Below are 24,457 nucleotides of genomic sequence, written 5' to 3' on the forward strand. Positions count from 1 at the left end.
ATATTTGATTATATTTATGGAATGAACACGGACCCTTTGATCCGCTACCCCAAACTACTGATGGAGGAAGGATCACCATATAGTCCTTGTAGCCGTGCCAAACAGGGTATTTAGCCAGTGGGGTCAGCCCCGTCGGTTCTGAAGAAACGTTGCATGCATATTTTATTGGTCTCTCTAGGATCTCGGTTAATAGAATGCATTCTCATATGCTGCCGACAGGTAACCCCTATTGAATTGTCGGGACGTCTCCATATTTATCAGACAGAGGGGCACAGGTCTATATCAGGAAGGCGAGGAAGGTTTTCATAAGTTTCAGTATTACTATTGTTCTTGTTTTTATTGAAACCATGTTGTCTACACTTGCAATCACCGTCGCCTTGCTCACTGGGGCTGGGCGAGGCGATACAACACTCCAACAGCAGCCTGTGATATGGGAGGATCTTGCGGACACAGATATTTTTCGAGTGAATGACACCTTCTACTACTCGGCTTCCACCATGCATTACTCCCCTGGGGCTCCAATCTTGTCAAGCAAGGACCTTGTTCACTGGGAGTTCATCGGGCACAGCGTCCCCACGCTTGACTGGGGCTCGAAATATTCTCTCCAAGATGGCTCGGCATACGTACAAGGGATTTATGCATCAACGATTCGAGCACGTCCCAGTGATGGGCAGTGGTTCTGGGTCGGATGCGTTGAGTATAGCAGCACATACGTCTACACTGCCTCAGGGCCAACAGAGGACTGGACCCAACTAGCCCATATCCCGGAATGCTATTACGACTCCGGTCTCTTGTTTGATGATGATGGAACGCCTTATGTCGCCTACGGGAGCTCTGAAATCAAGGTGGCCCAGTTGTCTGATGACCTCAAGAGTCATGTCCGTGCCGAGTCTGTCTATACTTATGACAACAGCGCTGAGGGGAGCCGAATGTACAAGATTGACGGCACTTACTACATTCTCAACATCGACCCTACGTCTAGGATCCAGTACGCACTGAAGTCGGACAGTCCCTTTGGACCCTACGACTCGGCTATAGTATCCAACAGCCCGGCCTGCCCTTCGGACGTCGGCGACCCCCCTCATCAAGGTGGCATAGTGGACGATGGCGATGGCAACTGGTACTATATGGCGTTCTGTGACTCGTACCCCGGTGGACGAGTGCCCGTCCTAGCCCCTATCGTATTCAACGACCAAGGGTTTCCGCAACTGGCTGATGTCAATACGTGGCCGTCCAGCGTGACAGTCCCCCTGGACGAGGTCTCCACGCCAGATTTCAGCTACACAGACTCCTTCACGGGCAGTGGTTTAAGTGCGCAATGGGAATGGAACCACAACCCAGACACCAGCGCTTACAGCTTGGATAACGGACTGATCCTGAATACTGTCACAGTAACGGACGACCTATATCAGGCTCGGAACACGCTCACCCATCGCGCTCTGGGCCCTAGCAGTGCTGCTACAATCGAGCTTGATTTCAGCAGCATGCAATCTGGGGATCGAGCAGGGCTTGTGATCCTGCGTGATAGCTCCGCGTGGGTTGGCGTGATCGACAATGGCGATAGCAAGGTAGTAGGTGTCTGGAAGGGCCTTGATATGACATCGGGAGACGGCGGCTGGTCGACTGTGGACACTGGGTCGCTGGAGACATCTGAGGACATTGGTGATTCGACTGTGATCTACCTTCGTGCCCGGGGGAATTTCAGGCCTTCGTCCGACAAGACTGTGCAGTTTTCGTACTCGACTGATGGCTCTACGTTCTCGGATATCGGTGAGCCATTTGTCATGAATACGGAGTGGGAGTTCTTTATGGGCTACCGGTATGGCATCTTCAACTTTGCAACGGAGTCTCTTGGTGGGAGTGTGAAGGTGTCGAGTTTCACTATGGAGGCAGTTGAGGAGTGAATAAAGACGAGTTGTGCTTATTGATGGTTGTTTTTATGCTGCAAGTAAATAACTAAAATAAACATCTCGTTAACCATCAGAGCTCACGAAAGAAACACTCCATATGGTACCGTAAGAGGTAGATGAACAAATATCTCTATGATATGTATATGAAGACTCTGGGCGATGAGTTTGTGACTGCACTTTTAGATCCACCTTGCCAAATCGTCATTCGCATTCAAATCAAGGTCTTGCCGATTCTCTTCTCATTGTACACTAAATACACTTATACGTTCAGCGTCAACACACCCGGCCTCCAGGGTTGGGTGTTGTAATCCCCTCCACCAGCACCGCTTGGATCTTGGCCCTGGTAGAGGAGTTGCAGGTTGCACGGATCAACCAGGTTCGTCTGATCAGGGCTGCTGCGAATCAGATCGCCGTGGCTAATATCATTCGTCCAGGTAGCACCGCTGTTAGCCTTTCCAGCAAAGGGCTGGCTCTCAGTCGAGTCCTGGGACGTCCACTCGCCATCGAGACTATCAGCCACGAACGAGCGGAAATAGCGTCCCCCAGACCCAATTGCCTCCACGATCATCAGGTACTGGTTCTGGCCGTCGACGGTGTAAACCTGGACTGCTTCGAAGAGGTTATTGGTAGTATCACTCATGATCTCCTCGAAATCGGTGCCGAAGTCGCCGGGGAAGTTGTCAATGGGCATGCTGGCGCGGTAGATTTTGCCATTGTCGCCTGCGAAGAATAGATACATGTTTGTATCATCTCCAATCACGGTTTGGTCGATTGCTCCAGTATCAGAGCCGGTGATGGTTCCAGAGAAGAGGGGTTCTTCCGACGACCACCCATTGGCATCTGTGGGATCGCTGGATGTGCGGTAGCTGAATGCAGTCGAACCCCACTGGTAGGCCAGTATCCAAACGTCCTTTGGCGAGAAGTAGAAGAGGGTTGGGGCGACAGCGGCGAAATCCATCGCATTCTGACTTGCAGAGGCCATTTCAGGCCAGTCCGAGAATGGGCTAAAGACCATTGATCCGTAGTTGCCACTTTCGTCGGCAGTAGATGCATATACAATGTGCTGGCCGTTAGAGGTAACCTGGGTGAAATCCTTCAGAGCTACCTGTCCAGCTGCAGGTTCGGCCAGAGCATCAGTTGATGTCCAGCTGTAGGTTGATGGGAGGCTGCACTGTGCCAGGGCACCTGGAATTGAGAGAAGCAGCAGGGCTGCAGATGGCAGAAAAGATGACTTCATCTTGGAGAGACTCATGGCGATATTAAGGACAGATAGTCAATGCATGAAAAGATTATTATAGGCTGGGCATCAACAGAAGCTCATCGGGTTTATATACTGGGCTCAACGGCAGTTGATGCTCTGTTCTATACCGGTGTAGATACCACGTCTGACCTTAGGCTATTTCGCTGCGATGGTTGTTTCAGGTTCATTGCCTTTGGACATTAACTGCCAATGATGGACAGCTCTACGAGACAACACTCGCCTCCTGATGTCGATCAGACAGGGTGAAACTGTTTCTACCGTTTAGCCCTGATCAGTGACAATAGGCAGTATTAATGGCCTATAACGAAAGAGCTTTTAGTAATAAGTAGGCATGCCAAGCTCATACAGTCTTCATGGGCAATAAGGTTATTCTACTCAGGGACTACCTTTGCTCCTGATTCATATCCTGAGTACTCCAGGCATTTATCCAAGTCACCGAATCTGAAGGAAGTTTCCGACCAGCGATGACATATATGTGTAAAACTGTACCAAAGTCAACATGAAAGAGTATAATATCATTCATGTCTTCCTATCCTACAGTAACAAGTATACGAGACTTTTACTGTATAGATAGTGTCGACCTTGCCACTTTGACATTGACACAGGTGAACCACCCCACCGGGATCGTCAATTCGAGAATATACGGAATTCAGGCAGTAGGAGCCAGTTAATGCCAGTTGGTATTTATTCGGATCATTCCCTTTGAGATGCATATATATATATATATATATATATCAACCGGACCATCTCACTAACCAAATGTGAACCATATCTCCCTCTGCTGCCGCGATTACAGCTTACAGCTTGCGTTCAATAAAATAATGAGACCAGTTAAACAGTTATTGTGCTTTGGCACTTGAGATACTTCACTAACGGAGCATATTCCCCAACAAGGATAGACGCCCCGACGGAACTCGAACCTCGGCACAAATCGGTTAATTAACAGTGATTCAACAGGGAACTGACCAGTTAATTGACGGTTAATATAATGACATACGCCCAGACTCAGGCCAGACCCAACTCCTTCAAGCCACTGACGAAGTGAAACCGCAGGCGAATTCCCGCTGTGTGTTTACAAGTAAGACAGTGGAACAGGCCACAGGTCCAGATCAACAGCCAAGACGGCACGAATACCGACTAATATACACCATACCGGACACTGTAAGGCAGGGGAGTTTGACTTTGGTTCATAAGGCAGAGACAGTGACGATCTGGAACAGCGTGCATTTCAGGAGTTGGTTGTTGGAGGCCCATGCGAGATGAAGGACGATCATCCTGGGGCCAGAAGTTCCCCTGGTGGAGGCGTTGCTTATGGTGACATTCAGTCTAATGATTATTATGATTACGGAAAGTGAAGCGAATATCGAGTTGATAGAATTATTATTCATGTAACATACAGTGCATTGGGTGTATCATCTAAGGAGCGACATTCATACATTATGTACCAGGCAAGATAAAGCAGGTACGTGAGGTAAATATAAACAAAACCGATCTATCCTGAAACCGAACGGGAAACAAAAGCTGTTTTCACGTTTACAGGGCAGCAACAACACCCATCACGCCGACGAGACCAGCAACGCCCATGAAGGGGGTGGCATAGGCAGCGCCGTCGTCCGTGGGGCTGGCGTCGTCACCAGCGTCAGTGCTGGAGGGATCAGCGGCGGCAGAGCTGGTGATGGTCGCCTGTGTGGTGGTGGGCGAGCCGTCGGCGTCGGTGGTGGTGATGGCAGAGGTGAAGGTGGTAGGGGTGGCGCTGGCGCTGGCGCTGCCACTGCCAGAAGCACTTCCGCTTGAGCTGCCGGTGGCAGAGGCGCTGCTGTCGGTGCCGGTGATGCTGTCGAGGGCAGAGGTGCCGCCGGTGGAGATGTCAGAGAGGATGGAGGAGGCCTCGGTGGGGATGGCGCCGCCAGACTCGGTGATGGAGTTGAAGATGCTGGTGGCCTCGTCGGGGATGTTCTCAATGCCAGAGGAGGCCTGGTTGATGATGTCGTTGAGGTCCTGCGCGCTGGAGAGCGCGGCGAGGAGGAGAGAGGAGGCAAGCATGAACTTCATTGTGGTGGTAGAGATATGGGTTGAGATAGAGATGGATATAGAGGTAGAGGTAGAGTGAGATAGAGAGATAGATAGATGTAGATGAGAACCTGATATGAAGAGAGGAAAGGAGTATTTATGCCATCACCGCCACTGCTTGCCACTCGCGATCCCCGGGCTGGTTCCCTCATTCATTCATACTCCACAACGCTGAGCCCTGTGGGCCCGTGGAGCTCTCGCCTGTGAAGGAAATTGCACGTCAGCCCAGTTGCCGATCTAATTTTAGTTGCTGCTAGACTTTTCTAGTTCGTTTTGATGCCATTCCAGCCTGCTGAGTGGCTCCAGACTGGCCCGTTGATCCACCGGCCCAGGCTGATGACGTTGCGCCTAGCAGTGGTGCAAGACCGCAATAATCAGTCACCATAGTATCCGCAATCCAGTAAGCCAGGCCTGTTCTTGCTGGCGAAATCTCGAAATTGGGTGCCTGTGCCTGTGGTGGCTCAGCCTGCGAAGTGAACCATGGAAAGCATTTGCCTCCCAATCCAAGAATCCTCTGCATGGCTCCCATGGAAGAACTGAAGCTGAGTAAGAATTTAGCTGCCTGGCGTTCACAAGCAACGGTTGTCGCAATGCTTGTCGGCTCAGCCCGCATATGAAAGTGTACAGCCTCAACAGCCTCAGTGCAATGGCCAATATGATCCTTCAATGCAACACAGCCAACAGCCAACAGCCAACAGCCAACAGGGAATGAGTGTTGGAAATCCTGTCAGTGCCCAGCTGCGAGATGAGCCTCCATCTGATACATCCTCCATTACGCGTCCCGTTGCTATTTGGGGCCAGCCCTACATTGGCATAGCCATAAGCCAAGTTTCACGCAGGGTTGAGTCTGAATTCTGCAGCCTGCATTGTTAACCTGCTAACTACATTTCTTTCTCGCCCTTGGATTCGTCCGACTTGCCCAGGGCCCTGATGATGCGCACCCCATCCTCCACCGCACTCCCCTCCCAGAACCGCCGCTCCGAATCCAATGTAGCCTCACGCAGCACCGTGTCAGACTGCGGGGACGGAGGATCGGTCGCACTCGTGTAGACACTAACCCGGTCGCGGAAGCGCACTCGCAGCTTTCCACTACCCTTGGGGCTGCCGCTTTTGCTGTTGCTGCTGCTTCCACCCTGAGCCACTTCCATATACCCCTTGCGCATTGCATATCGCTTCGCCCCCTCTCGTCGCAACACACTCCCCAGTATCTTAGCGAGCCCCGTGCTCACCGCAAATCGCATGGCGAGATACGCCCACTCCGCAACCAGGATGGTCAGCAGGAACGACGACGCGCGGATCTCAGCCAGCCCGTCGCGGTACAGGTACACGATTGCCGCCGTCGACAGCGTGCCCAGCCATGTCAGCACTTCCAGACCCTGCAGGCTGGGCCCGATCGAGTCCGACCGGATGGGCGGCGGGCGCTGGCACTCGAGACTGAGTTTGAAGAAGTCGCCGCGCAGCTCGAGCCAGTTGTTGAGTAGGAAGCCGAGGGCGACGAGCGGCCAGGATGCGCCGAAGAGCGTGAGGTAGCCGAACTGCACGCACATCTCGAGTGTGTCTTCGTGGACGTTGTACTCGTCTGCGTCTGCTTCTCGGCGCACGCGTGTCAGGAAGGCGCTCTCGTCGGGGTCGTCGAAGAGGAGGGTGTTTGTGGCGATGGAGGCGCGTTTGCGGTGCTGGAGGGCGTCCTTTTTGGCCTGGTAGTCGCGCCATTTCTGCCAGACGATGCTCTTGACGTAGGGGTATACGATCTCGCCGAGGAAGTCGAGTACCTGGCCGGTTAGTGTTAGGTAGATGACTTCCTGCTGTAGACGGCTGGGGTCGACTTTGAAGTCGAGCGGGTTCTCTGCGGGTTCTCCACGCAGATGGGCGACGTCGAGATAGGGCACGATGGTGGCGCCGAACGGGACGTACACGAAGGCTGTAAGCACGGTGGGGAGGAAGGCCGTGATGAAGTGCATGACGAACTGCTTCGCTGTCTGCGCGAGGTCATACTGGTCCTGCGTGCGGTAGTTCTCGTACTTGGTCAGTCTGGTCGCGATCGAGCTCAACAGGCCTGAGATGGAGGGCAGAAACAGCGAGAAGATGACCGTCGGCAGGAACTCGAGATAGCCCTGAAAGGAGCCCGTGTAGACTTCTGAGATGAACACTTCCATCGCAAAGGTGATCACGATCAGCCCCCCCAGAGCAGCAGCAGCAACCGACGCAAAGGGCACCAGCAGCAGCTGCCGCAGGAACTGTCGGTATGGCGAGAAGACTTGCACGGTCTGCCCGGTGATGGGATCCTTGACTTCTTTTTCCCAGATATACTGCGTGCGAGTCACCTTTAGGGCTCCGACGCCCTTGACCTCCCACCGCAGACTCAGGTCCTTCTCGCGGATCTTCCAGTACTCGACAAAGACCATGGCCCAGAGACAGTTCCCGATGGCGAAAGTAATGGAATAGGGCCCTAGATACCACCAGGTCAATGTTCCCCAGACGGCAGGGAATACCAAGAAAGACGAGTATGACTGGATGAAGGCGAAGTAGAACGAAACCTGCAGCATTATCAGTTCAGGAACTCAACCCAGTCTGATATCAGGCAAGACTACCTTCTCGCCAAACAGAGCCCGAATGGCATCGAGATCCTCCGCAGTCAAGAGTATTGTCCTGCTCCATTTCCGCAGCAGCTCAGCATTGGCCTCCTGGTCGTGCAGGGGAAACGCCGACGCAATGTTCTTCCACTTGCGATGCCTCGGCGTGATATGAGCACCGCCCAGCTCCTTCTTCCAGGTCACTGCATGGTATACCGATCGGAGGGCCTCGGCGGGTGTTTCGGCGTCTGCTATCGTGTCGTCGTCGCCGGCGGGGATTTCGTGGATGATGCCATACAGCCAGTCCTTCACCCTACAATCATTAGTCTTGAGTTACAGATAGGAATACACCATACAGTACCGAGACTGATACACGAGATTACCCAGATGCAGCCGCGGGACTCGAATGAAGACGAGAAGCGAGGCCCCATGGCCATGCCGCACCTGTGTTTCGAGATGTGCTTCGTGGAGGTCGTGGATGAGCGACTCGAACTCCTCGATCGCTTTGGACGAATCTTTGCTTGTTAGCAGCGACGGGCTAAAGTCGGCCTGGACATACCGATGTCGTCGAATTGATAGTGCACAACCCAGTCGACGCCGAAGTTGTCTAGCTGGGGGGCCTGTTCTGCAGGCCTGTAATCGGGCTTGAGGCTCATTAGAAACAGGACAAAACCAGCATTTTAATTAGTGAATATCTAGGGTTGAGAGGTAGAGAGAGAGAGAGAGAGACAAGTATGGAGAGTATGAAGAGTACGGATAGAGATATAAGGGAGCAGGTGGGGGATAGTGCAAGGAGACTCAGGGCGCGTATTAGTTATTCTTAGCCTGACTCTTCTCTTCTGATCCTATCCCTGGCAGATCGTGCAACGTATCCCAATTCCAGAATCAATAATCCCCATCCAAGACGGGGAAGCTGGTCAGCCCTACAGGGCTCGGCCAATGTGCTTGGCCTGTCATTCGCTGTGGGCTCGCTTCTAAATTTTGTTGCCTACGGATGTCGGATACATTATTCTCTTTGTTCCTTATTTGATTTGAGGCTTGAGACTCTTTCTCTCCCTCTCTCTGAGTGTGTGTGCACTGACTCAGGAATATGCAGGGAGTGCCCCTTTGAGTAGAAGCACACCGATAGACGCACCATGAGCTCGTGAACAGACTCGCAGCGAGAACTCGCGGAGACGAGGGGCTGTGAGAGGGACAGAATGCGGTCAGACTGCAGAATCCTGCTGCCTACACCCTGTCTGCGAGTCCCGATTGGGAGCTATACAAGCCGCACCCGGTGGGACGCGGTGGAGATCAATGTGGAGCTGTGGCGCAAACATTCTGTTACAGCCAATGAAATCAGCTTTTCCTTGCCAATATTGGCCAGTCTGGGGCATCCTTGCAGGCATACAACATTCTGCTTGCTTGCTTCGCTCCGGCGCTTCCATACAAGCCTTGCTCATGAGATATAAGCTTGGGCGATGAACGGGATGAACCTTTCTCGCCTGCATGTGCACTGCAAATCTCACCTGCAAGGTCTGCCTTACTGCTTGAGAAATCAAGGGGGGAGGGTCGTCCACGGATAGACTACGCTTCCCTCCTTTATTAGTCTACAGGTTTCTAGTCTAAAGCTTCTCTCTTGATCGTCCCTCTCTCGATCGTCTCTACTGCTATGCTTGCGATTGCTGAATCCATGGCCCGCCAACTCTTCCCCGGGCAGAACCTGGCCTTTGGCCTCAGCCTGTTCCTGTTCACCTTCATGTTCATTCCAACGCTGGTCGTGCTCCTCGCCGTCGTCGTCTTCTTCCTCTTCTACTATCCCCAGCTCCGGAAGCCATCATGAGGTATGTCGTATCTTCTGCTATCAACACTGCTAGTAAAGCCAAGTGTTGACTTATAACAGCAAGTATCTATTACCGACTGCACCTAATACTTTAATGCTGGCAATGATGTCATGTACAATAGCCTAAAAGTTGTGGAATTGGCCTATATTTATACTGTTACTGTTAATATACTGTTATACAATCTATAACTATTTATAATCTATTTGTCCAACTTCCCAAACCCCAAACTCTCCCACTTCCCAAGCACATCCCTCTTCACATCCTCAGGAAACGACTCCTTGAAATCCGCCGCCTCCCAGTCTCTACCCTCTGTATACTCAACCGTCAACAACGCATCAGAGACAACCTTCCCGCCACGCACAGCCGACGCCCCGCCATGCCCATTATACGGAATCAGCGGAAACGCACGCACATCGTCAAAGAACACCTCATCCGTACCGGGGCGACATCTCGTCGAAAACGCCCACATCACCTCCTTATCGTCGTACACATCGATGTCCTCCCCGACAAGCACGACCCTGTGGATCGTGTACCCGGCCTTGTGGTTGAAGATGAGATCGCCTACGCGTTTCGCGAACGCCTTGGGTGTTGTTTGCATAGTCCGCAGCTTGGCTGTGTCGATGCGCAATGCGACCCAGGTTACTTGCGAGATGAAGGGCGCGAAGGCGTCCAGCACGGGCAGGGAGGCTTTTTGGCATATTTTGCGGATTTCGGCCGCGGCGAGGGAGCCGATCATTGTGTGCTGAGCTATCGTTAGCATATAAGTTACATGGATGGGTTGATGGTATAAGGAAGCGTACCGTTTCGTCGGTGAGTTTGCCGCAGGAGCTCATGGGGAGGATGGCATTATCTCTGTACGTGATCTTGTCGACTTTATATTTCGGACAGAGATGTGTGTCACCGGGGAAGATGTACCTTCACTCATTAGCATATCCAACCCTCATAGTTTAAAGGATAGAAAGACAAACCCATGCATCTCCCCAAACGGACCCTCCTCCCCCGTCTCTGTAATCGACAGCGTCCCCTCAAACACAATCTCCGAATTCGCCGGAACATAGAGACCGTTCGTATCACACTTCACCAGCTCAATCGGCTTCCCAACCATCGCACCGACATACTCCGCCTCGCTAACACCATCCGGGATAGGCATGCTAGACGCCATGATCGCCGCAGGGGGTACGCCGAATGCCAGCGCCCAGGGCACATCGCGACGCTCCTTCTTCCACATCTGATGAATCTGCCATATATGCTGGGGCTCGATGACCAGACCTGTCAGGTGGTTCTTGTCCGCGACCATGGCGCGCGCGATGGACCAGTTTGTCCACTTGCCGCAGGGGGATTGGACGATGTGCATTCCTAGCAGTGTAAGAGATTAAAACTCCTCAAATGGTAGGTGGAAATGAAGGCTTACCGTATGTCTGGATGTATGCACCCCCGTCGGACTTATGCACCATAGGCGCAGGGAGCTGCGTGAGATCGATCTGGTCCCCTTCTAGACTATTCTGCTTACAGGGCCCCGTAGGGACAATGACCGGTGGGATCGGAGGTAGCTGGTCCGCTTCAAGCATTTTATCCAGGATAGTCCTCATGCTCGCCGTAGGAGGAAGACCCAGATGACGCGCAAGACGGCCATATCGCTCGCTAGGTGAACTCCGGAGAGAAGCCGGGCCACCGAGGATGCGGAAGAGGCCGTCTTTGGCGCCGATGAGGTTGTTGAACAGCGGTGCCTTTTGGTCATTCTCGCATACGAGACGGGTGATTGCGGCTGCTTCGAGGGTTGGGTTTATGGGGGTGTTGATCTCGATCAGGTCGTTGTCTGCCTTTAAGGCTTCGACGAAGGAGCGGAAGCAGAGGTGGGGTTCGGACATTTTGACTGATACACGGATTATCTGTGATGAACTGTCTGGCTTTCAGGCAGGTTTATAGGTTTATATAGTCACCGGCAAACCGGCTTGTAGACTCGGGCCGATATCACATACTGGATATCTCGGGCTCGGAGGCTCGGAGAAGTCGTCATGGACCCGCAGAGACTACAAGATTCTAGTGATTGGAAGTTCGGTGAAGATGTGGAACAGTCAGTCTAATCTCAGAATACGGCTAGATTTAATTATTCGAGAACAATTCAACATAATAATACATGTAATAATAGAGTATACGCAGTGGATCACGTGAGTTCCCAATGTGGAAATCCGCACATCCGAGTCCCCGAGTGCCACTTGCTCTCGCCTCATGTTATTTTATCGATTGTCTATTATCATTCTCAGGTCCGTACATACAGATAGGCTGATTAATATACCGGGGTGCTATACTTGGATAGTTAAACCAGTTCATGAAGGTGGTGCGATGGACTCGAATATCGAACGCCGAGAGATCGACCGCGTCCTTCGCCTCAAGCGCAAGCAGCGCGAATCAAAGGCATGTTATCCCTGTCGCCAGCGAAAGGTCAAGTGTGATGGCGCCCATCCCTGCAGGACTTGTGTCAGGCGAGAGCACCCCCAGATATGCGCCTACAACGTCGAAGAGACTCGGAAGAAAGCACATTCCAACGGTAATATAACAGACAATACATCCCAGAATAACCTTAGACGTCATGTACAACCGTCTCATAGTGCAGAGATCGGGCCGAGCTCCCCGGACAGCCCTCGGAGCTCGGCGCAGAACCAGGACTACGTGTTCTCCGGGGATAACTCGCTGGTCTCGATACTGCGCCAGCAGGACCCGGATGGGAGTATGGCTCGCGAGGCTACCTCTGTCTTGGGCCTGCACAATACGTATCTGAGCTATCCGTTCATCGAGTCGAAGACGCCGCATGATCGGTGGGTGGCTATCCTAGATATCCTGCCCCATCGAGACGAGGTTTTAAAGTATGTACCCTTAACTGTTTACTGCTTTACTGCCCCGTGCTTATTGGAAGATTCTTTCATTTCTACCGCATATGTGCATACCCGTTTAACCCGATCCTCGTCGACGTGGACAAGTTCGAGTCGGATATATGCATCTACCTGAGCACGTATGCGTCAGGCGAACTGAGCGACCGGAATAAGATATCGGAGAAATGGACGTCAGGGAGATCTGTTGGCCATATAAGTCTCCTCCTGGCGACACTGGCAGCCGGTGCTCACTTCTCTGATCTGGAGAACCCCCAGCGCTCTGAGCTGTGCCAGGATTTTGGTACGTCACTCTATGCCACACACTTCCATTACTTACAGACCAGCCCGCCGTTCTTTTCAGGCTCTGCGTCTCGCAAACTTCCTGCTTCGACCATCGCTGGATGTCGTCCAGGCTCTCCTCATTCTCGGCAATACGCTCCAGAACAACGGCCAGTCCGATGCAGCCTGGGCCTTGCTGGGAACGACGGTCAGGTTGGCTCAAACACTGGGTCTGCATACGGAGAGAGGCATCTCGCACTGGCCGGAGCACGCGAAACAGAAAGCGAAATTACTATGGTACGCCTCTTCTCATAACATGCGTACCGTCTAACCCCTCCAGGTCAATGACAGTCTGGCAAGACAGCCTTCTAAGCCTCTGCTACGACCGCCCACCCATCGTCTCAAACATGCGCTGGACACCAGAAGCACTATCGTCGCCTCGGCTGGAACTCTCATACGTCAACCTCATGCACTACTTCTGTTGGGTAGGGCTCGAGATCATGAAGATGGAGGAAACCGCCGAGCCCCAGCCAAACCACAACCTCACCCTGCTCACTAATCTCGACAGTGTTTTTAATCGAGCACAGACGCACCTCCTCGCCCGCGAGAGCTGCAGAAATCTACAGCAGCACCTGGAACATCTCGCATTGCGCATGCACATGTCTTTCATCGCCTCCGCGCTCTGTCGACCGGCTATCAAGAGATCACCAGGACTTCTAAACGAAGATCCGCGTTTACTATCCCTGAGATCTCGAGCACGACAAAGTCTGATCACTGCATCCCGTGCTTTTCTTGATTTCCAGGCTCTCTCTGTTGTGCCCCTGAGGACGTGGTCGATGGTTCACACGGTGCTCAGCTCGACGCTGCTTCTCTGCACGTGGCAGGAAACGAGGGAGGATGTGGTATGTCGTGACCTGCAGCAGAGAGTCATTGAGGTATTCTCTGGGGCTGGGACGGGGATGGAGACCGGGTCGGAGTATAGCCAGTGGTTATCGGCCAGGCATATCCGGGCGTTGATTACGCTGCGTCAGACGCTGAGGAAGCGGACGCGGACTCAGGATACGGAGGCTAATCAGAATGAACAGTTGCATGCCATTGGACCGAACATGCAAGCTGGGGATGGGAATATGATGTCGACAGAGCTCTCATATAGTGAATTGTTTCCGGGCCTGGACTATGGGTGAGTAGCTTGATTGATATACGGGCATTGCTAACTGTGTAGATTCCCTGTTCCTGGTGAAATGGACTTTTCGCCGGTGACTTATCTTGACTCCATCATGAACGGTATGTATGCCAGATATGACATGAGCCCTGCTAACAGGACAGTTCCACTCTTCGACTTTCCAGATACCTGATTATACTAATAGATCCGACTGATCCGCATCTCGGACCCTCGGACCCTCGGGTCTCGGACTCGTTAACCTGACAGTATCAACCGGCTTCCCGATGCCGATTGACAGTAAAAGTTTGATTAAAAGACTACGGGCCGATAGTCTTATATAAAGACCTGTAACCTGACGCAACGGCCTTGATCACTATATACTAATCTCTACACAATGCTGCCCAGTATCTTCAACAGCACACCCCAACCCACGCAACAATCCCCAGATCCACCCAAAATGAACGAGACCCCCCGAAAGCGCATCGTCGTCGCAATAACAGGCGCAACCGGCGCCTTAATGGGCATAAAAACCCTCCTCGCCTTGCGCCAACTCAACATAGAAACCCACCTCATCCTGAGCAAATGGGGCGAAGCCACATTAAAACACGAAACAGACTACAAACCCTCAGCGCTCAAGGCACTCGCCTCCTACACACACAGCATCCACGACATGGCAGCCCCGATATCCAGCGGGTCCTTCAAAACAGACGGGATGATCATTGTGCCGTGTAGCATGAAGACACTGGCGTCGATCAACTCGGGTGTCTGCGACGATTTGATTTCCAGGACGGCGGATGTGATGCTCAAGGAGAGGAGGAGGGTTGTGCTTGTGGCGCGCGAGACGCCGCTGAGTGAGATCCATTTGAGGAATATGTTGGGGGTGACGAGGGCGGGTGCGGTGGTGTTTCCGCCTGTGCCGGCGTTTTATATTCGGCCTGCGAGTGTGGATGAGTTGGTGGAGCAGAGCGTGGGCAGGATATTGGATCTTTTTGATCTTGAGACTGGGGGGTTTGAGCGGTGGAATGGAAGATTATGTACCTGAGCTGTATATTTATTTATATTAATGACACCAATAGTTTGCCAGGATCTCTATCCACACAGCCTGTCTAAATCCGTTATAGAAGGTAATCAGGAGTCTATAAGAGATAGATTCGTCTTCTCTATAATATTAATACATATACTTGGCTATAACTTTCCGGCACTCGCCCTATGCTGACGGGTCCGCATATAATCAATTAGTACGGAACTCGGTCTCTCGGATGGAGCTCGGATACTTGGAGTTACCCCTCATCGCGGTAGAATTCCGGGGTATATAAGTCTGCGGGCTGGGGAGTCTGGCTAATATTCCTGCAGCAATATCAATATCTACATCAATATTCGCAATGTTCTACGAACCCGGCGTAACAGACCATGGCCTCCCCCACGATCCCTTCAAGGTGAGCCTCACCATACATAAACTGTCACTATATTTACATATTTACACAGGCCTGCGTGATCCCCCGCCCAATCGGGTGGATATCAACCCAAAGCCCCTCAGGCAGCGCCAACCTAGCCCCCTACTCGCAATTCAACAATCTCACCTTCGACCCGCCGTACGTGATGTTCTCGTCAAACCAAACAGCCAGCAACAGCCGCAAAGACACCGTCATAAACGCCGAAGCGACGGGACAGTTCGTATGGAACCTCGCCACCTACCCGCTCCGCCACGCCGTAAACATCACCGCCGAGCAAGTCGCCTACGGGGTGGACGAGTTCAATCGCGCCGGTCTAACAAAACAGCCCGCGTCTAGGGTAAACTGCCCCATGGTCGCGGAGAGTCCGGTCAAGTTTGAGTGCGAGTACCACAGCACCATCCGGCTGCCGGGAAATCCGCCCATGGGGACGGTGGATGTGGTGATTGGGAAGGTGGTGGGGGTGCATATTGCGGAGAGTGTGCTGACTGATGGGATACTGGATGTGCGCAAGACGGAGCCGATTGCGCGCTGTGGGTACTATCAGTATACGGTGGTGAGGGAGACGTTTGATATGGTGATTCCGGGGATGAGTGAGGATGTGCTGTATGGGCTGGAGGGGAGTGCGAGGAGGAATCGGGAGAAGCAGAAGCATTTGAGAGAAGCCGATGACTTGAAGTTGTAGTATTGAATATAAGTAGACTTAACAACCATATTAGTTACAGGTGCATATCATGACTCAGCGGAAGTTGTCGGTTCGTTAACTTCCGAGTAACTTCCGAGTAGTAGAGGGGTATATATCGAGTATCCGCCATATTAACTTGTAGTTTTAATTCCTTCCTCAAGCAAGATGCACGTCAAAGAGAAGCTCCAGTCTGCCTTTCCAGACACCGTCTACACGCCGCTCACCCACCCAGACAAACACCCAGTATTCACCTACAAAGGCTTCCATCCGGGAAAGACTGAGCAACTCCCCCGAGGACATGTCAGGCAGCCTGGATTCCAGGCCTTCCCCGTCGACGTGGTCTGGGAGCAAGACCAGGCGATTCCTATGCGAGACGGCGTAACGCTCTACTGCGACATATTCCGACCCGCGAACGACGACGAAAAGGTCCCCGCCATTATACCGTGGAGTCCGTATGGAAAGGCGTCTACGGGCTCACTGAACTACGATGTCATGGGTCCCTGGCGTATGGGGATTCCGTATCAGCAACTCAGCGGGTATGAAACATTCGAGGTAGGATCTGATTATCCATTCGTCACCCTGGAAGAGCTGCTAACCGACCAGGGGCCGAATCCGGCAGAGTGGTGTGGGAGGGGATATGCAATTTGTGATATTGACGCACGCGGCTGCGGCCATTCAGAGGGAAACCTGATGTGCTGGGGTGAACAGGTCAGTGTTGGCAGTGTATTCTTAGGCTCTTTCTTACCGGCTCCAGGAAGCTACTGATATATACGACTCGATCACCTGGCTATCCCAGCAACCCTGGTGCAACGGATCGGTTGTAATGATGTGAGTTCTGAAAACAATGCATGGCTCCTCCAGACTGATGTATTTGACAGGGGAAACTCCTGGCTGGCCATTTCCCAGCTGAATTTCGCATCTCGCTTCACTCACCCCAATTTGAAAGCAATCGCCCCATGGGAAGCCCTGACTGATCCTTACTCGCAGCAATCCTGCCGGGGTGGCATCCCAAACCCTAGGTTTAGCCAGCTGATCCTCCATGGCTTTGCCGGTACGTCTTCACCCTTCATCCCTGACGAAACTAATCATTTGCAGGATTCGGGACCGCAGAAAACGTAGGCGAAATGATAAACCGTCGACCACTGTTCGACGAATACTGGGACGAGAAAAAGATAAAACCGGAAAATATCCACTCCATCCCCATGTACTTGACTGCATCCTACTCCACGGGCCTACACTGCGAAGGGTCCTTCCACACCTTCGAGACCGCCCAGACTCCTCGCAAATGGCTGCGCGTGCATGATTCCCAAGAATGGCATGATCTTTACCGGCCTGAAGCCGTGGATGACCTCCAGAGGTTCTTCGACTGCTACGCCAAAGGAATCAAGAATGGATGGGAGGAGGAAACCCCGCGTGTGCGCCTCAGTTTACTGAATTACGAGGGCAGCTATGCTCGAAAGGTCGTCGAGAGACCGGAAACGCAATGGCCACCGAGGGGCCAGGCCATGGCCCGATACTATCTAGACGGCAGCAGTCGGTCTTTGGTAGCGCAGAATCCTACCGGATATAGCTCGGCCGGACATGAAGCTCACTCGCTTTCAGACTCCTCGGTAAGTCTGTCTTCTTTCTTGGGAATCGCCTATAAAAATAATAACAGTCTGGCAGGACTTCGTGGTCCACTTCAACACCTATACAGAGCTTTGCGGGAGGCCATACGTAAAGCTCTGGATGTCCTGCAACGAAGCCGACGATATGGACGTGGTTGTCCAACTACGCAAGGTCTCTTCGACAGGGGAACTCCTCGAGTCTCTAAACTGGTCTCCCATGCCTAAACCCCAGCCAGAGGTTCCTGACGTCAACGTGGCCAAACATCTTGGCCAGCAGGGTATGCTGCGTGCCTCACACCGTGTCAGTATGCACCCTAGAACGGATGGCTCCGATTTTCCAGTATATGACCATGATCGTCGCGAACCTATTGCGCCTGGAACAATCGTTCCCCTTGTTATTCCTATTTGGCCGGTTGGGATGGTATTTGAAGCCGGGGAGGGACTCATGGTACGGGTATCTGGCCACGACATGTCTCTCCCAGAGGTGGAGATGCTGAGACTGACAGAACCGGTGGATCAAAACCGCGGGAGACATATAATTCATACTGGTGGTGACTATGAGAGCTTCGTTGCCCTGCCAGTCATCTCTCAAGAGAGAGGCACATCCAGATAATAGTAGTAGGCTTTTAACAGAAAATAGAAGTGTTGGCTGTCGCCATAGCACGGCAGTAACTGCCCCTGTTTCTCGCCGGGCGCATCTGCATGATAATACCTTCAGCGCTCTGGACTGGCGATAATCGCGCTTGCGACCGGGACGTCTGCGGCACGGCATACTCGCATGTGAGAAACAATAACTGGCAGGTTGCCCAATGTAACATGGCAGATAGCGCCCCTATAAATGACACAGCCAAGTGGATATACCGTGATCATGGAATGCATGGCTTATCCCTAGTTTACAGCAGCGAGCGAACCTAAATAGTCGGGTCAAGTGGAATGCTGCATGCCAGGTGAAACAGACTGATCAAAAGACTGATCCATAAAGATTGATCCGTAAGATTGGCCCGTGGACTGATTGTTGATCGTGCTGATCGTGCAACAGTTCCTTGGTGCCTGAGGTGGCGATGCCCTAACTCATCCACTGACCCTGTAAGGACGGAGGACGCCGCAAGCAAGGCCAAGGACAGATGCAGTGCAACACAAATAAATCAATTGAATCATCGTTCAGATGCAATCATGCAAACCCTTGTCAGTTACAGATTGAGACAAGACCAGTGGGAGGACATTCCACGGTCCACCGTGCAGCGGGCCCCTGACGATCTCTCCACCACACACGAATCCCTCCGATACTCGCGTCTCTTCGCTTTTTATTCGCCGTTTATTCGCCATTGATTGGCCGTGTTATTTTGGTCCTGAGCCAGGGCCACTCAGCGCTGCGACCTGGCAATCTCCGCTGCCCAGCAATCACGATGCTGCTTGTGCCTTAAGAGTTGGCCCATCCCTTCATGGCTCACGTTTAAAGAACCAGCACTTTGCTCGTCTCACCCAGTCACTCTTTACATATCGAGCATGCTGTCCTCTCTTTCTCGCGCCACAGCCCTGTCGCTGGCGGCGCTGTCCTGCCTCACTGCCTCTGTCGCCGGCCAGGCGTTTGAGCGACTGAGGGGCGTTCCTGATGGTATCTCACGTTAATTTAAAGCGATACTGTAGTGTATACTAATTATTCCCAGGCTGGCGATACGATGGCACTCCCTCCTCCAACCAGCCGATCCGCCTGCGAATTGCCCTGAAGCAGCAGGATGAGCCCGGCTTCGAGCAGGCCCTGCTGGACATGTCGACCCCCGGCAACGCCAACTACGGCAAGCATTACGGCTCGTATAACGAGATGAAGCAGCTGCTGATGCCCAGCGACGACTGCACGGCCTCTGTGCGCCGCTGGCTGCAGTCCGCCGGCGTCAGCGAGTACGAGCAGGACGCCGACTGGATCAACTTCCGCACGACCGTCGACCAGGCCAACTCGCTGCTCGACGCCGACTTCCTCTGGTATACACCCACCGACAGCAGCAGCAGCAGCAACGCCCGCATCCTGCGCACCCTGCAGTACACCGTCCCCGAGTCCGTGGCCGAGCACATCAACATGATCCAGCCCACCACACGCTTCGGCGGCCTGCACTCCAACCGGGCCACCATGCGCGCCAAACCAGCCTTCTTCGAGACCGGCCGCATGATCCTCGAGGCCATCGCCGCCGGCACCCTCGACCACTGCAAGAAAGCCGTCACCCCGGGCTGTCTCTCCAACCTGTACAACACCTTCGGCTACGTCCCCGACCCCAAGCGCGGCAGCAAGGTCTCCTTCGCCAGCTTCCTCGAGCAGTACGCCCGCTACGACGACCTGGAGGAATTCCTCGAGAAATACGCGCCCCTCTCGGTCGGGCAGAACTTCTCCGTCGTCTCCTTCAACGGCGGCCTCAACGACCAGAACTCCGCCGAAGACAGCGGCGAAGCAAACCTCGACCTGCAATACCTGCTGGGAGTCAGCGCCCCCCTTCCCGTCACCGAATTCACCACCGGCGGCCGCGGCAAACTCATCCCAGACCACAGCTCGCCCGACCCGGCCGAGAACGACAACGAGCCCTTCCTCGACTTCCTCGAGGGCATCCTCAAGCTCGACCAGAAGAAGCTGCCCCAGGTCGTCTCCCACAGCTACGGCGAGAACGAGCAGACCGTGCCAGAGACGTACGCCCGCACCGTCTGCAATCTATACGCACAGCTCGGATCGCGCGGCGTCTCTGTGATCTTCTCCTCCGGCGACTCGGGCGTCGGCTCAGCATGCGCTACAAACGACGGACGCAACAAGACTCACTTCCAGCCTCAGTTCCCCGCCTCCTGCCCCTGGGTGACCTCCGTGGGTGGTGTTAACGGCTCCCTCCCCGAGCAGGGCATCTACTTCTCCTCGGGTGGGTTCTCCGACTTCTGGACCCGCCCCAAGTACCAGGATGCTGCTGTGGGCGCGTACCTCTCGCAGTTGGGGGATAAGCAGGCGCAGTACTTCAACCGGAGCGGGCGTGCGTTCCCTGATGTCGCGGCGCAGGCGGAGAACTTTGCCGTCGTTGACCGGGGCCGTGTGGGTATGTTCGATGGCACGAGTGCGTCGACGCCGGTGTTTAGTGGGATTGTGGGATTGTTGAACGACGTGCGTCTTGCGGCTGGACTGCCAGTGCTGGGATTCCTGAACCCGTGGCTGTATCAGGATGGGGTCAAGGGGTTTAATGATATTGTTGATGGTGGGAGTACCGGCTGTGATGGCAATGATCGGTTTGGAGGCCCTGATAATGGAAGTCCGGTCATTCCTTATGCCAGTTGGAATGCGACCAAGGGCTGGGATCCTGTTACGGGGTTGGGCACGCCGGATTTCGCCAAGTTGAAGACTCTGGTGCTGAAGGCTTGATCGTTCGCTTCGCTACTTTCATAGACTGATAGAGTCGTAATATTTCATTCTATATATGCAAACCATAATCGTCTATATGTACCACGTATGTACCATGTCAATTTATATAAAGAAAACCAACCACCAGCAACAGCCACAAATAACCAACCCCAAGCGCAGTTGAGGAACTGGTCTCCCCCGGCTGCGGCGGCGCAATATAATACGGCAGCTTGGGATCCTCAACCGGCCCATCATCCAGTCCTTTCCCCTCATTGCCTTCACCCGTCCCATTCCCGTCCTGAACAGCCGCAACCGCCGTGACAGCCATCTTGTTCGGCCTCGCCAGCATCCCCTCCTCCTCCGCCGTCTTAATCGCATCCCACCACACCGCCGCCATCTCCTTATACCCCTCGTCATCCGGATGCGTGCCATCAACCAGCTTATTCGAGGAGACAAAGTAGCTCATCTCAGCGAGGATGACACGGTCGCCCTGCGCGCGCCGCCGCGCCGCGACGCTGCGGTATTCCCCGCTCAGGCGCTCGACGACCCGCTGGATTTGTGTATTCGGGATGAGCGTGGAGAGGATGATGGTCGTGTTGGGGATCCGGGCGAGGAGGTCGTCGATGAGGGTGTCGATGCGCTCGCCTGCGCCGGTGATGTGCACGTTTTGGATTCCGTCGTTTGTGCCGACACTAGTTACATAATAATTAGCCTTCATCATGTTAAAGAAAGAAAGAAAGAAAGAAGGGGAGGCGTACTTGATTAAGATCACATTCGGCTGTAGAGGAGCGGAATCGACCGCTGCGTTGGCGACCTGGTCGATTGTTTTGCCAAAGTGGCCTTCGTTTTGCTAAGTCGAGTCAATACCTTGGCTTTCAATCGATATTAAAACGATGAAAACGTACATTATCCTTCATCGTCCCGTTCGCCAGACTCCCGACCATGTCGACCTCCCACCCCGCGAACCGCAGCTGCTCGCGCAGGAACTTGCGGTACCCATTGCCGTCGCTGGACTGGTATCCGACAGTGATTGAAGCGCCGAGTGGCAGGATGCGCAGGAGGAAGGGCTTGGATGCGCGGGGGGTATTTGCAGGGCTCGAGTGCGGGGAGCAGAGGACGGTGGTGAGGAATGTGAGGAGGGTAAGGATTGTCGATGTCGACGGGGATAGCGGTCGTCGGATTCGCATGCCTAGTGATGGTTAGTATGGGCGGGATTGGGCGGGAATAGGGGGTTGAAGGTATATATTGTCGGTATATTTTGTCTGCAATTGCGTCGTCAATAGTGCGTGCTTCGTTAAATAGCTGATGCTGATGCTGGATAGAATATTGAATGAATACTGATACTGAACTGAATCGATGATGATTTGTTTATGTCTTGGCGCTGCTGCTGGGGAAACTAGCGGGGCCCTGTGATTGGCTGGCATACTGTAGAAGTATATACCACATATATTATACTGCCCTCGAGTTGGTAACCGGCTACTTTCTAGTTATATATAGGAATTAATATAACTGTAATAATTTACATATATTATAGATAGTATGATAATAGACTTATATGAACACTGATAAAGTAACAAGACTAGCGCCCACTGTAGAGGCACTTCACCATGGCATCCGTCTCGTCAACCGTATCGCAATGAATATACTGCAATGGAGTCGTCCAAAAGCGATCTGCCTTGGAAACATCACATCCAGCTGCGACAAGGGGTGCAGCTGTGTCTTTGCCGCAAATGCATGCCCAAGACAGCGCTGTGCGGCCCATGCAATCAACCATATCGACATTCACCCCGAGGTCAATGAATATCTGGACAAGCTCCGGCGATCCCCCTTCTGCTGCATGAGAGAGTACTGAGCGCCCTGCACTATCTATATAGTGTGCATTGGCCCCGGCACGAAGTAGCAGCTGTGCTGATTCTACGTAGCCGGCAGATGTTTGTGGGCCATGGAGTTTCAAAAAATCACAAATCAGGTCGTCAAAGTAAGTCTGTCTATGGTTGTATGACCCCATGGCAAAGGTCAAAGGCGTCATCTGGTAGGTGTCAATCAAGTTGGGCTGCGCGCCAGCATCGAGGAGGATTTCGATGGTGGCCGGATTTGTACGTGCGGCCGCGTAGAACAGCGCAGTCCGGCCGAATGTATCGACGCCGTTAACGTCTGCACCGTGGGCGATCAAACAGCGTACAACGTCTGCATGGTTATGAAACGCAGCCCAGGAGAGAAGGGGGAGCTTGTGCAGTGTATCTTTGGTGTTGGGGTCGACATTGGCAGCCAGCAACATCTGCATTATCTCGGACAACCCTCGGATCGAAACAGCAACTGCAAAGGGCTGCATTTGGCGACCCTGGGGAAATTCAAGTCTATCACTAAAGTCAACATCTGCAGTGATATCGGCACCGGCATTGATCATGAGCTTCAACGCCTCCACTTTACCTCTGCTGACGGCATCGGACAACATGGAGCTGTCCAAATTGCTGTCTTGAAGTAAGAGCTCCACGCCCTCGAGGAAGTTGTAATGCACGGCGCTTTTGATAATACACCTTGGGTCAAAGTCCCGCTGTTGGACATGATGAAGGAGGAATTTGAATGCTGCCAGGTTGTGAGTCGATACGGCGTGTCTTAAGAGAGCCTGGCTGTTAGACACAATGATCGATGTTGGAGCATGCCCGGAGAGAATCAGAGCCATGAGGACGTTGGGGCTAAGATATGCACCTCGTTGTACATTGTCCACAAAGGCTCCAGCCTCCGACGAAGGTACCCGAGCGATAATCTTGAGGAGAATCTGATCAGACCGTCTGTTAGCAATCTCCAGGGTCGACTTTTTTGCTATTTTGCGGTTAATAACGGTAATGCTGGAAGTATGCGGAAGCAGGAAGTCAATGGCTCCCTCTCGATTGTACTCGACTGCTTTTGTCAAGGCCACATTGACGTTATATTCGGTGTCTTGTCCAGCTTCATACAAGGGCAACAGTCTTTCCAGCTCAGATACATCTCCAAGCGCAGCAGCGGCAACCAGCAGTAAATCAGGTCTGTCATATCCGAAGTGCTGGACCCAAGCGTCGTAGAAAGTACGCACTTGGAGGTTCATATCCAAGGCACGCTCAAGGTAGTTTATCATCTGCCCATGCCTGGCAAAGGTTGTAGTCAAGGACGCACCCTTCTGCACGAGGACCTTGCAAATCTCCTCCGAATTCTCTTCCAGTGCAATGTATAGAGGAGTCGCGCCAACTACATTTCTAACATCAATATTTGCATGAAACTCATCTAACAGCAACTGCACGACATCTTTGCTTTTGACCTCACATGCCACATGTAAAGCCGTGTAGTCATAGTCCCTGCATGGGGCATTCACACCGGAGCCCGCCTTAAGCAAGAACCGGATCAAGTCTAACAACTCGGGACAGG

At 53.0% G+C, this 24,457-nt stretch overlaps 11 protein-coding genes across 11 annotated transcripts; 7 read left to right on the plus strand and 4 right to left on the minus strand.

Moving 5' to 3' along the window:
- Window positions 1-262: 262 nt before the first annotated feature.
- ASPVEDRAFT_46088 (putative xylosidase/glycosyl hydrolase) lies at window positions 263-1,992 on the plus strand. The gene has a single exon (XM_040813463.1). The coding sequence runs from the start codon at window positions 348-350 to the stop codon at window positions 1,902-1,904; it is 1,557 nt and encodes a 518-aa protein (XP_040672495.1). The 5' UTR covers window positions 263-347; the 3' UTR covers window positions 1,905-1,992.
- Window positions 1,693-3,245, minus strand: ASPVEDRAFT_46089 (uncharacterized protein). The gene has a single exon (XM_040813464.1). The coding sequence runs from the start codon at window positions 3,145-3,147 to the stop codon at window positions 2,170-2,172; it is 978 nt and encodes a 325-aa protein (XP_040672496.1). The 5' UTR covers window positions 3,148-3,245; the 3' UTR covers window positions 1,693-2,169.
- Window positions 3,246-4,653: 1,408 nt separating this feature from the next.
- On the plus strand, window positions 4,654-5,388 carry ASPVEDRAFT_334783 (uncharacterized protein). Its single transcript, XM_040810743.1, has 2 exons — window positions 4,654-4,736; window positions 4,884-5,388. Exon 2 carries the CDS (start codon window positions 4,895-4,897, stop codon window positions 5,279-5,281), a length of 387 nt encoding a protein of 128 aa, XP_040672497.1. The 5' UTR covers window positions 4,654-4,736; window positions 4,884-4,894; the 3' UTR covers window positions 5,282-5,388.
- A 734-nt stretch (window positions 5,389-6,122) lies between these two features.
- On the minus strand, window positions 6,123-8,470 carry ASPVEDRAFT_140829 (anoctamin family protein; the record flags this gene model as incomplete). Its single annotated transcript, XM_040807687.1, has 4 exons — window positions 6,123-7,778; window positions 7,830-8,127; window positions 8,176-8,329; window positions 8,374-8,470. The coding sequence occupies 4 exons, from the start codon at window positions 8,468-8,470 to the stop codon at window positions 6,123-6,125; spliced, it is 2,205 nt and encodes a 734-aa protein (XP_040672498.1).
- Window positions 8,471-9,365: 895 nt separating this feature from the next.
- Window positions 9,366-11,505, minus strand: ASPVEDRAFT_875940 (UbiD family decarboxylase; the record flags this gene model as incomplete). The annotated part of the gene is made up of 4 exons (XM_040818100.1): window positions 9,366-10,379; window positions 10,438-10,552; window positions 10,606-10,993; window positions 11,049-11,505. 4 exons carry the CDS (start codon window positions 11,503-11,505, stop codon window positions 9,837-9,839), a joined length of 1,503 nt encoding a protein of 500 aa, XP_040672499.1. The 3' UTR covers window positions 9,366-9,836.
- A 475-nt stretch (window positions 11,506-11,980) lies between these two features.
- ASPVEDRAFT_140590 (uncharacterized protein) lies at window positions 11,981-13,970 on the plus strand (the record flags this gene model as incomplete). Its single annotated transcript, XM_040807668.1, has 4 exons — window positions 11,981-12,501; window positions 12,552-12,808; window positions 12,852-13,083; window positions 13,127-13,970. The coding sequence occupies 4 exons, from the start codon at window positions 11,981-11,983 to the stop codon at window positions 13,968-13,970; spliced, it is 1,854 nt and encodes a 617-aa protein (XP_040672500.1).
- Window positions 13,971-14,405: 435 nt separating this feature from the next.
- Window positions 14,406-14,990, plus strand: ASPVEDRAFT_140961 (UbiX family flavin prenyltransferase; the record flags this gene model as incomplete). The annotated part of the gene is made up of 1 exon (XM_040807704.1): window positions 14,406-14,990. One exon carries the CDS (start codon window positions 14,406-14,408, stop codon window positions 14,988-14,990), a length of 585 nt encoding a protein of 194 aa, XP_040672501.1.
- A 287-nt stretch (window positions 14,991-15,277) lies between these two features.
- Window positions 15,278-16,125, plus strand: ASPVEDRAFT_46092 (flavin reductase family protein; the record flags this gene model as incomplete). The annotated part of the gene is made up of 2 exons (XM_040813465.1): window positions 15,278-15,384; window positions 15,434-16,125. Coding segments are annotated over exons 1-2 (593 nt in total), but the record flags the coding sequence as incomplete, so codon positions are not given.
- A 101-nt stretch (window positions 16,126-16,226) lies between these two features.
- Window positions 16,227-18,534, plus strand: ASPVEDRAFT_46094 (uncharacterized protein). Its single transcript, XM_040813466.1, has 6 exons — window positions 16,227-16,636; window positions 16,688-16,792; window positions 16,839-16,912; window positions 16,963-17,135; window positions 17,180-17,694; window positions 17,750-18,534. The coding sequence occupies exons 1-6, from the start codon at window positions 16,250-16,252 to the stop codon at window positions 18,302-18,304; spliced, it is 1,809 nt and encodes a 602-aa protein (XP_040672503.1). The 5' UTR covers window positions 16,227-16,249; the 3' UTR covers window positions 18,305-18,534.
- Window positions 18,535-19,197: 663 nt separating this feature from the next.
- Window positions 19,198-21,076, plus strand: ASPVEDRAFT_140666 (S53 family peptidase; the record flags this gene model as incomplete). The annotated part of the gene is made up of 2 exons (XM_040807675.1): window positions 19,198-19,306; window positions 19,359-21,076. 2 exons carry the CDS (start codon window positions 19,198-19,200, stop codon window positions 21,074-21,076), a joined length of 1,827 nt encoding a protein of 608 aa, XP_040672504.1.
- A 97-nt stretch (window positions 21,077-21,173) lies between these two features.
- ASPVEDRAFT_140724 (SGNH/GDSL hydrolase family protein) lies at window positions 21,174-22,242 on the minus strand (the record flags this gene model as incomplete). The annotated part of the gene is made up of 3 exons (XM_040807680.1): window positions 21,174-21,747; window positions 21,814-21,905; window positions 21,961-22,242. 3 exons carry the CDS (start codon window positions 22,240-22,242, stop codon window positions 21,174-21,176), a joined length of 948 nt encoding a protein of 315 aa, XP_040672505.1.
- Window positions 22,243-24,457: the final 2,215 nt, after the last annotated feature.

Source organism: Aspergillus versicolor (genome assembly GCF_001890125.1).
Source record: "Aspergillus versicolor CBS 583.65 unplaced genomic scaffold ASPVEscaffold_11, whole genome shotgun sequence".
NCBI classification, from domain to species: Eukaryota; Fungi; Ascomycota; class Eurotiomycetes; order Eurotiales; family Aspergillaceae; genus Aspergillus; species Aspergillus versicolor.

Coding starts and splice junctions, on each gene's coding strand:
- ASPVEDRAFT_334783 (XM_040810743.1), top strand. CDS start 4,895: ATGGCAGAGGTGAAGGTGGTAGGGGTGGCGCTGGCGCTGGCGCTGCCA.
- ASPVEDRAFT_46089 (XM_040813464.1), bottom strand. CDS start 3,147: ATGAAGTCATCTTTTCTGCCATCTGCAGCCCTGCTGCTTCTCTCAATT.
- ASPVEDRAFT_46088 (XM_040813463.1), top strand. CDS start 348: ATGTTGTCTACACTTGCAATCACCGTCGCCTTGCTCACTGGGGCTGGG.
- ASPVEDRAFT_46094 (XM_040813466.1), top strand. CDS start 16,250: ATGCACGTCAAAGAGAAGCTCCAGTCTGCCTTTCCAGACACCGTCTAC. Junction 17,136..17,179: donor GATCCTCCATGGCTTTGCCG/GTACGTCTTCAC, acceptor AATCATTTGCAG/GATTCGGGACCGCAGAAAAC. Junction 17,695..17,749: donor ACTCGCTTTCAGACTCCTCG/GTAAGTCTGTCT, acceptor ACAGTCTGGCAG/GACTTCGTGGTCCACTTCAA.